Here is a 10,363-nt window from a genome sequence, read left to right as displayed (position 1 = left end):
TGAACCATCTGTTGTTCGATTAATTTTTTCTTGTCTTTTTCTTTATCTATCTCGGGACAGATGTAAAAGGATGGATGCCTGTTCGATGGTATTCAACCTGATTTTTTTAACCATTAATACACTAATCAATTGCTTTATTATCTCCAATGGACGGGTATTCAACCTGATATTTTTACACTTAATACACTAATCAATTGTTGGATTTCGGTTTTCGGTTTTGCTGTTTTAGGGAGTATTCTGAAACGCGGATTTGAGCCTGATGTTGTTACTCTGACCACCCTACTTAAGGGGCTGTGTAAAGGGGGTAAAGTTGCCGATGCTATGGATCTTTTTACCCGAATGCTGGAAAATGGATATCCATGCAATGAACTCAGTTATGGAACTGTAATGAATGGGATTTGCAAGTCTCTGAATTCTACTGCTGCTCTTCAATTCATGAGGGCAATGGAAAAGAAACAGCTTCCTCCGAATGCTCATATATACGCTATGCTTATCGACATCCTTTGTAAGGAGAATTTGGTGAATGAGGCATTGAATCTATTTCAGGAGATGACCTCCACAAACCTTACACCTAGTGTTGTTACTTCAAACATCCTACTTAAGGGGCTGTGTGTAGAGGGTAAAGTGGCCGACGCTATGGATCTTTTTACCCGAATGCGGGAAAACGGATATCCATGCAATGAAGTCAGTTATGGGACTGTAATGAACGGGATTTGCAAGTCTCTGAATTCTACTGCTGCTCTTCAATTCATGAGGGCAATGGAAAACAAAGAGTTTCCTCCGACTGCTGAGATATACGCTATGCTTATTGACACCCTTTGTAAGGAGAATTTGGTGAATGAGGCATTGAATCTATTTCAGGAAATGACCTCCACAAACCTTACACCTAATGTTGTTACTCTGAACACTCTGCTTAAGGGGGTCTGTTTAGGGGGTAAAGTGGCCGATGCAATGGATCTTTTTACCCAAATGCTGGAAAACGGATATCCATGCAATGAAGTCAGTTATGGGGTAGTAATGAATGGGATTTGTAAGTCTGTGAATTCTACTGCTGCTCTTTGATTCATGAGGGCAATGGAAAACAAAAAGTTTCCTCCGACTGTTCATATATATTCTATGCTTATCGACACCCTTTGTAAGGAGAATTTGGTGGACGAGGCATTGAATCTATTTCAGGAAATGACCTCCACAAACCTTACACCTAATGTTATCACCTACAGCTCTTTGATTTGCGGGCTATGCAGATCTGGTCGATGGATAGAATCCATGCATTTTTTGACAAAATGTTGGCACAGAATGTCACACCGAATGTCAGAACTTTTAACATTTTGGTGGATGCTCTTTTTAAACAAGGTAGGACAGAGGATGCTGTTGATTTCTTACAAGTGATGTCTCAAAAAGGGTTTAAACCTAATGTAGTTAGCTATAGCATTTTGATCAATGGCCATTGCAAGGCTAAGAGGATGGATGAGGCAGTTCAAGTTTTCAAGGAGATGCAACTCAAGGGATTCAAACCCAACACTATAACCTATAATACCCTGATAGGTGGATTTTGCAAGAGTGGAGAAGTTTCGGTTGCAAAAGAGCTTCTGAAAGACATGATAACTTGTGGGGAAAAACCAAACCAGATCACATATAGTTCATTAATAGATGGCCTCTTCAGAAATGGTTGTTCTGCTGAAGCAATGGAACTGTTCCGTGTGATGGAACATAATGGAGCGAAAGCTAATGTACCGATTTACAACAGCATTATTGATGGCATGTGCAAAGAAGGAAAATTAGTTGAGGCAAAGGAAATCTTTTATAGTCTCTCAACTAGGGAGTTGAAACCTGACACTAGCACATACAACGTGATGATTAATGGATTTTTTATAGAAGGGAAATTGGAAGAAGCCCAGGATTTGTTTTATGAGATGCAAGAGAAGGGTTTTGCTGCAAATGATTTCACATTCCATATCATGGTCCAAGGATTGCTAGAACAAAAAAAGGATACCCACAAGGCAATGCAACTTCTCAATACCATGCTTGACAAGGGCTTCTCACCAGATGTAAAAACTACTTCTATTTTAGTGGACTTGTTTGCGGAAGGTGGACCAAATTGTAAAGAAATGCTAATGCTTCTCAAGCACCTGCTAAAAGGCTATGTTAAAGGTAATGTGCTCAATTTGACTCTGTGGTTAACTAGTTATATCTTGAAATAGTGTGGTTAGGAGTTGGTTTTCGACTTTTCGTCAGTTCCTTTTTTTTTTGGGGTGTTCATCCAGTAATAAGTCTGCCGCGCATATTCTTCTTTGTATTTCTGTTTCTTTGGTCTGTTACTTTGTTAGTATATCAACGTAAAACTATAAATTATTGTAGTAGCTGCTATTTCCTCCCTTAACACACACACATACAGAGGCCCACACACAAAATGAAACTAAAACGTGAAGTTGGAAATTTTGATTATTTGATTTATTTCATAACATTTTATTTAGTGTGCTGCATATTCGATCTGGTACATAAATGGATGTTTAAGTTACTGGATAGCAGTGTGAGTGTATTGGGCTAGTGATGTACATATTTTATGGGAACTCATCATTTAGTTAACACTACAGAAGAAATTTGAGATAGATTTTCTTTCATTACTGTTATATTGGCTTGTTAGGTAGTGCTGCATCTTCAATTGCATTCAGGCATATTTTTATGGGTTGCTGCGTGTGGTTGGCTATAATATATTAGCAGACTTTGGCATACAGATGTTGAGATGTATTGATTTAGTCATGGGCTCGGCACTTCATTTTAAAATCTAGATTTTTGTTCATCTATTTTTTACTATGATCTTTCAATCATCTTTGATTTTTGTTAGGCAAGTCAAAGCTGAATTTTGAAAGAAGGATCACATCAACGTCATTAAAAGCCCTTGAGGACAAAGAAGAGCTTTCTCTGGAGAGCTGATGCAGGATGTGAACTGTGAATTCTAGGAGTCAGTGAGGACGACATACTCACATGTATCACATACCCTTTTCTTTCAATACTTTCATAACTTATGTTATTTTCCAAGGGATCATCTTAGAATTTGTATGCAACAAAGACACCTATCTACTGTACCATGTTTCCCCCCTCGATTGTAACAGTGATTCACCTTATTAAATATATAATGGAACACATTTATCATAGGAAATAGTGGATTGTTCGTGTCACTTCTCTCTAGAATACTAAGTAGATATAAAATTGTACAAAGTCAGGTCCGGAATTAGTAGTCAAAAATTAAATGAAAAAATTTGTTTAAAATCAAAATTTTTATCAAATTCAAAACAACTGTACAAAATTCAATGGCATTTATCCTCTCAAAACAACCCAAAGCAATGGCATTCACCTCTCAATAACGACCTATTTTCTCACTACAGGTTTCAGTCGCTCAACCAGCTGAAGCCTTTTATATCCGATCAACAAAGGTTTCAGTCGCTCAACCAGCTGAAGCATCTGATCAGCCGAATAACTTCACTTTCACAACGGGCCTCTTGTGAATTGCAAAGCAATGTCAATGTCACATAAAAGCACTACCTTTCACTGATAGCTTCAGTTTTAGTTTTACCCTTCAATTCTTCCTAAAGCCACTTGGGATTGGAGAAGTTTCCTTCCTCTGGGATGGTCAACTGGTTACACAATCTACATGGAAATTCATCTCACTAATGTAAATCCCCTTTTGACTCTGTTAGCAAGGATAATTCAAAATCACGCTCCCGCTCCATTTCAAAAAATGGCAAGCTCCCCGGACTCTCCTCCTCCAAAAGATGCCTTACAGGTGTTTCTGCAGGATATTGATCCAGAATGTACTCAATTTGTTCTCCACTGATCTCTTTCTTATCCAGGAGGACCTGCAAAGGGATCATTTTCAGTAACTTCAAGTTGGCAGACATCAGTGCAAAACAATGTCAACAAGATAGACGCTTCAGGTCCTGTCTATGCCCAAGAAATAAATTAGAACTTTAGAAGGTGTAGACCAAACCAATTCAATAACTGGCCTGAACTTAAAAACTTTATTCATCTGAAAATTTGTTTAATTCTTATCGTATACCATAGATTAACTATACCTACTATACCTTTTATTTTTCTGGAGTTAACTACAGTTGGCACAAACATTCCCAGTTTCTCAACAGCATACAACCCACAGGCTACAACATCAAGGTTACAACAATAACAAGATATTTTGCTTTTTTATTCTTAGTATCAATTGTTTGAGGGGAGAAAAGGAGATTCCAAGGAATTAATGAATTTCTGTTAGTGCAGCCGCAATACGGCCTATGGTTTCCTTGCAAAAAATTGTACCAAGCGGTGGTGACAATAACTATGATGATGGAAATGATGGAGTTGTTGATGAAGATGAAGGCTAAAATGAAGATTAAAACTTGTATAGTACACAACTTAATCATCCTTGCATATGATTACTTCAAATATACGCCATACTCACATATTTAAGATGTTTTATCATCCTCGAAGAGTTCCCTCTTTGATATGAACATGAAAAGATCAGGGGTACACACCTTAATTGTTTTGAGAAGAGCTACATGATGTCTCCTCAGCAAAGAAACTGTTCTTTCGTACATGTCACGGATTAGCTCTTCAGTTCTCTGAGCAACTTCATCATCCAAATTAAAGTTGATTGGGGGTTCAATAAGATCATAGTCATCATAAAGTGATCCTTCAAAGTCGAGCCTTGGTCCCACAAAGCTAACCCTTTTCCTCCAAGGAGGTGGCTCTCCATGTATGGTCATTGATTTCTCCATATTCCATCTGATGGAAGAAAATAATGATACAGTAAGTAAGAAATATCTAAAAGTTGCCGCATTCTGGGTCAAGGTACCAAAGAAGGAACCCCACATTGTCAAAATTTTACGAGCAAGCCAAGACGCATCCGCAAGGTAGCTAACAGAAGCTCTAGATGTGTCTCGTCCATAAATAACCTCTTCAGCAGCCCTACCGCCAAGTAACACCTATTACATGGGAAAACATACTGATGATCATTATCAAACGGACGGAAGAGAAGACAATAGTAGACTAAGTGACCATACCTGAAGTCGGTGCAACAGCTGAGGTCGACGCTCAAATATATAAGACTCATCATCAAGACGATGAAATACAATTTGTGAGAGACTCTGCACGCATCAGTTAACAAATGGTTTTGTCAGAGAGTAATTGAATGGTTGGACCTACTTAGAAATACATGACATACAAGCCAATGAATTAATTAGCTTAACATTTTGTACTATCTGTTATTGACTAATTATCTTAAATAAATGGCGAATGAACTCAGATGTACTGTGTTATATTGGCATAAGCTACTACCATTATACGGAACTCACCCTTGTATGAATAAGTTAGGTCCAGATGGAGGTAAGACAGAGCCTCCATTATGAACAAAAAATAAATGTTTGATGGAATTTCAATTAAACAACGTTATAACCTGGCCACGAGGAATGATTGAGATGCGTTCGCAGGATTCCACCTTAGCGTCCTCATACCGCTTCAGTAAATAGGCTGTCATTGCAGTTCCAACCTCAGTAGCTGCTCTACGACACTGCCCCTGATGACCCAACTCAATCCCTACACGCTTTGGTCCCACAGTTAAGCGGTCAACTGCATCATCTACGTCTGACTGAAGGATAGATCCATGCCCTCTCCGAACTGCCACCAATGCAGCCTCTTGAAGTAGCTGCGCCAGTTTTGCTCCTGTCCACCCTGATTAACCAAAATGTTAGTTTCTGTTTCAAGGAGGCACTTCACCACTGAAATAGATATTACTGCATTAACTGTAACCTTCTATGAAGGACAGAGTGCTGAACCAAAGTGTGAGATATATAGCTATCAAATTAAATTTAACAATGCACCAAATTGAAGGACATAAATACTGTATGCTAAACTACATTGATCAAAGGAGATGTAAATACAACGTACAGTTATAAACCTATAGAGAATCTATTCACCTTCACAACTTGCTAAAGTACAGACATGCAGTGATTGAAGCTAATGTATTCTCGTTAAAAAGAGCTATGGCTTGTGGCATTGTCCCTCTTTGTCAAAGCTTATGTTTAAGATCATGAATATCAGAGGAGGCATTGGGATATAATATAGGCCATAGGTTCTTTTATTTAACTTTCTTTTCTGATTGATTTATGGGACAAGTAACCACTTAGCTGGCACTATGCAGGACCAGTACAGATAAAATTAGCTGGAGTTGGATTTCTATTTCCTTAATTATGGGCTTTGTGATCACAATGATGGGCCAAAATTTCACGTTAAATGTGCATATCATTAATGAAATTTAGGTCCAAAAACAAGTTACATGAATGATTCCTTCTGATAAATTGATTCATATATTTGTAACAGAGAATAACTAAATTATTTAGTGTATACAATTTCACTGAAATTCCACACTATCTTCTATGACAATGTTTATTCCATTTTATTTTTTAAAACTTTAACTAAATTGAGTCTCAGTCGAACTAGATTTTTGCTAATAACTTTGTCTAGCGCTAGGCATTTTATATTGTACACACTACGCAAGTTCAGATCATGCTTTAACAATTAGTACTGATCAAGGACAAATCCTTTCATCTGAGAATGAACATGAAATAAGCAGCAGCATGCAACCAATTGGGAACATTGCCAGATAAAACTGTTTTACCTGGTAAGTTCTGCGCATAACTGGACAGGTCCACTGTGGGTGACATTTTCACTTTACGAGCATGGACTTTTAAGATGGCTAATCTTCCTTTAGCGCCAGGAGGACGGATTCTTATCTACAACGTAATTAAATATATGACCAATGTGAGACTTAAATATATGACTAACAAGTGTTCTCTCCAGTCTTCAGCAAAGACAAATTACTCTCAAATGAAGTTCACGTGGACAATCTAAACAAATACTGCATATATCAGTCATAGAAACAAACCTTACGATCAAATCGGCCAGGTCTGAGAAGTGCAGGATCTAACAGGTCCATACGATTGGTCGCACCTAAGAATATAACACCTTTACCAGTATCAAACCCATCCAATTCTATAAGGAGCTGGTTCAGAGTAGTTTCCCTCTCCTGTGTAGCAGCATTGTAGAGGTCATTCGTGGATTCACTAGATAATCCTTGGCGCCTGATCAAGCATTAAAAAACAGAATATTACAGATTGAATGGGCAGTAAGTGACGTTGAAAGCAACAGAAAGATAAAGAAAAATCACTGAATCAGCTCTTAACAATGAGACAAGAGAAAAAAAGGCAAGGCATATAAACAAAATAGCAGAGTAAGTTAAATATACAAGTCATCTCGGTCAACAGAACATTAGATGGCATCATGGCATCTGATTAAATACAATGTCTTCTACACCCCTATCATTCTCTTTCAAGGCAATTGCCTTGGGAAGGTGATCTGTTTACAATTTTGCAGTGCATAATTGAAGAGAAGGGTGAGACACTTGACGATGTCACGAGGGTGTTCAAAGGGGTAACATAGTTTAGGGCTTTTAGGAGTATAATGGGAGGTTAGTCTACAAACTTTGAAGATGGGGCGGCATTTAGGTGGCTTATAGTAAGTTGCATCAGGATAGGGGTGACAAATATGTATATATGGGGCATGTCAACACTTTGCGCCTTTGAGGAGTATTGACTGAAAAATTCAATGCAATTTGTTCATTAGTAACTTTTTCTTTTTCTTTTTGCAAGTTCCTTACTAACTGAAGGACAATTGTAGCATCATTCGTACCGTGTTGCCAATGCATCAATTTCATCAATGAAGATAACAGATGGTTTGTTCACCTGCATGCAAAAAAATTACTTTATTACAAAATTACATTCAATGAACAGCTAAACAAAAGATGATGCCATTACAGTAAAGGCCCTGTCAAGTGCCTTAACTGGAAATTATGCATCAAATGAGAAATACATAACAATACAAAGCCTGATAAAGTGATAAGTATGTTATATATATAAATCCAAAAAGGGAGGGAAAGCATGCAGTAGTGAATGTATGTTGTCTGTGTTTGAGTTTAAATCACACACATCTTAACAAATTAGGATTCACTTTGAAGATTATGCTTTTGTACCTATTAAATATGGGTCAACCACAGGTAACCCTAATGTTGGTTGCCTGGGTTGTGTGTTGATGTAAAACTATGCTGTTTTATCAATATAATTACTCTACTGATAACAAAACATATCTATGGTCTTACACCCATAATCCATGGAGGGATACCCTTTGAAGACAAATTACCTATATCAAAATTATTAAAACTATAGTGTTATACATCTTGAAAATTTTCAAAGTACGATAAACCTTTTGGTCCTTTACAGAAGAAAATACATTTATGGCTATACATCGAAGCAGTATAATCACCTTCGCTCTCTTGAACAGGTCCCGGATGCGAGCAGAACCAACACCAACTAGCACTTCAACAAATTCTGACCCAGCCATTTGATAGAAGGGAACACCAGCCTCACCAGCTATGGCCTTTGCCACCAAGGTCTGAGAAAAACACAATGAATGGGCGATCTTTAAGAAAATTTACTAACTGACAAACTTGGTCATTGCAAAGCAGTTTCAAAAGTAACACTAACCTTTCCACATCCAGGAGGTCCCTCTAAAAGGACGCCGTGAGGCGGTTTTATTCCCATTTTATCAAACAGTTCTGGATTCTTCAAGTACCTCACCAACTAATTGATAGAATATATAAACAAAGTTAGATCGCTTATTATAATACAACTTTACATTGTAACCCTGAAAACATCCACAGGACCTTCAGTATAGAAATATGCTGCAACATGCAAGTCCATGCGTAATACCCAATATGAACAAAGGAACAAAATACATTGAACAAAGAAAAGATACTTGTTGTTAAACAGTAATGGCCTTTATGCAATGACTCAAAGAACCACCATTTTTTTTCTTTTGAAGATGAAACAACCACCACTTTAGTCAATGCATCTTCTTCTTTTTCTTCTCAAAAAGTCAATTAGCTTAGAATGAGTTTTAAATATTTACAAACTACATGAAAGTAAGTGGCACAATATGGAAAAATATTATCGTGCTATTATTAAGGTGATCCTCATTATAGATGGTGTATCTTATATTTTGCTTATCTATTCTACTAGTTAGTATCTTTCTTAGAAGTTCCTCACACCTTGACTCAAAGAGTAATACGTGGTCCAACAAGTTCTACACCTCTACTCATTACAACCTCCAAGGAAATAAAAACTACTTTCGATATTGTGAATTACAGAATCAACTCTGTAAGTTCTAACTTTCTGTAATATGTCCCAGTATATCGTCTAAATGTAAGTTCTAACTTTCTACGACCTTTCACCACGATTTATCTAGAAACAAATCTTTAATATGTTTAATAATCATTTAAAACCACATTTTAATTTGGGTTGTAACCGTCAACCTCTAACCCACGATTTGTCCCATCTCCATCCTGAGGATTATTTAAATTTGATCCATGCTAAGTATGTGAATACATCGACCAATTTAATGATTCTAATTAACAAAATATTCCACCACGCTGGAACTTGATTGTTTAAGATGGAAGAACTAAATTGGCCCATACAGTTATCCAGTTGAACCAATTGACACAGTACAAGAAATTCGCTTAAAATTGATCGGTCTGTAAATGACATCTTTGACAAGTCTCATATTATATTTCTCTCTTTATGTACCACATCTAAATTCTATTTCTTTATGTGCAAGACTGATTGAAGCACTGAAGTGCAGATAATGGTCTTGATTCTTTTAGGAGTCTTTACGATGATTGCAAACGAGAATCCCACAAATTTTCCTACGAACCAATACTCAATTTCATTCAAATCTAAGAATAATCTGATTATGACTTACAAGATGTCTATTTACAGACCAAAATAAAGAATCCTAGTCTCAATCGAAATAAAATTCCTATTCTAGTGAAACTCATAAATATAATATAATTAACAATAATAACAAAAACTAATCCTACTTAGCATAAAATGTCAATTAACTCATAATTATCCATGCTCCTGCTCCTGCAGCATCTTGGGTCTTTTTGATGAATCTAAATATGTATGTTTATTTTGTTGAGTAAACATTTCAGTCTCTCAAAGTGAGCTTGGTGGAATATCAGTGTATGAGTTGAAAAAACTCAAACCAGTTCTCTCAGATATAATTTCCACTTACTATAATCAGTTTCTATGATACACTTCCCGTAGAAAAACTTAGGTATTTAACACATAACATATGTACTTAGTAGCTTTTTCATATCATGTAGAAGTAGATGGAAGTATAACAGTGACACTTTTGGCGTCATATACTCGGACAATTGCCACCAGTGGCAGATTACATGAACTCAGACTAATTTGTGGAATAC

The 10,363-nt window shown here is 36.9% G+C and overlaps 2 protein-coding genes across 7 annotated transcripts in view; one reads left to right on the top strand and one right to left on the bottom strand.

The window, feature by feature from the left end:
• LOC147495707 (putative inactive ATP-dependent zinc metalloprotease FTSHI 1, chloroplastic) overlaps window positions 1-10,363 on the bottom strand; it is a 43,164-nt gene that overhangs the window by 30,229 nt on the left and 2,572 nt on the right. For 2 of the 6 annotated variants that reach the window (XM_086564350.1, XM_086564354.1), the window contains exons 6-15: window positions 8,586-8,681; window positions 8,365-8,493; window positions 7,735-7,787; window positions 6,932-7,127; window positions 6,665-6,779; window positions 5,444-5,718; window positions 5,052-5,135; window positions 4,861-4,973; window positions 4,524-4,773; window positions 3,240-3,857 (exon numbers count right to left, since the gene is read on the bottom strand). In XM_086564350.1, the coding sequence (XP_086420476.1) occupies window positions 3,669-3,857; window positions 4,524-4,773; window positions 4,861-4,973; window positions 5,052-5,135; window positions 5,444-5,718; window positions 6,665-6,779; window positions 6,932-7,127; window positions 7,735-7,787; window positions 8,365-8,493; window positions 8,586-8,681 (1,500 nt within the window). In that variant the 3' untranslated portion in view covers window positions 3,240-3,668. Of the gene's footprint in view, window positions 1-3,239; window positions 3,858-4,523; window positions 4,774-4,860; window positions 4,974-5,051; window positions 5,136-5,443; window positions 5,719-6,664; window positions 6,780-6,931; window positions 7,128-7,734; window positions 7,788-8,364; window positions 8,494-8,585; window positions 8,682-10,363 lie in introns of those variants that run through there. The other 4 variants (XM_086564351.1, XM_086564353.1, XR_015197656.1 and 1 more) reach the window with 3 other exon arrangements.
• On the top strand, window positions 65-3,160 carry LOC147495708 (uncharacterized). Its single transcript, XM_086564368.1, has 2 exons — window positions 65-2,151; window positions 2,846-3,160. Exons 1-2 carry the CDS (start codon window positions 1,239-1,241, stop codon window positions 2,932-2,934), a joined length of 1,002 nt encoding a protein of 333 aa, XP_086420494.1. The 5' UTR covers window positions 65-1,238; the 3' UTR covers window positions 2,935-3,160.

Source organism: Coptis chinensis, chromosome 6, assembly GCF_015680905.1.
Source record: "Coptis chinensis isolate HL-2020 chromosome 6, ASM1568090v1, whole genome shotgun sequence".
Lineage (NCBI taxonomy): Eukaryota > Viridiplantae > Streptophyta > Magnoliopsida > Ranunculales > Ranunculaceae > Coptis > Coptis chinensis.
This window is presented reverse-complemented; position numbering and strand designations above follow the sequence as displayed.

Bases quoted from the DNA above. Each gene is read 5' to 3' on its own strand.
- LOC147495708 (XM_086564368.1), top strand. From the start codon at position 1,239: ATGCAGATCTGGTCGATGGATAGAATCCATGCATTTTTTGACAAAATG. The intron at 2,152-2,845 runs GTAATGTGCTCA...GATTTTTGTTAG, and splicing joins GCTAAAAGGCTATGTTAAAG to GCAAGTCAAAGCTGAATTTT.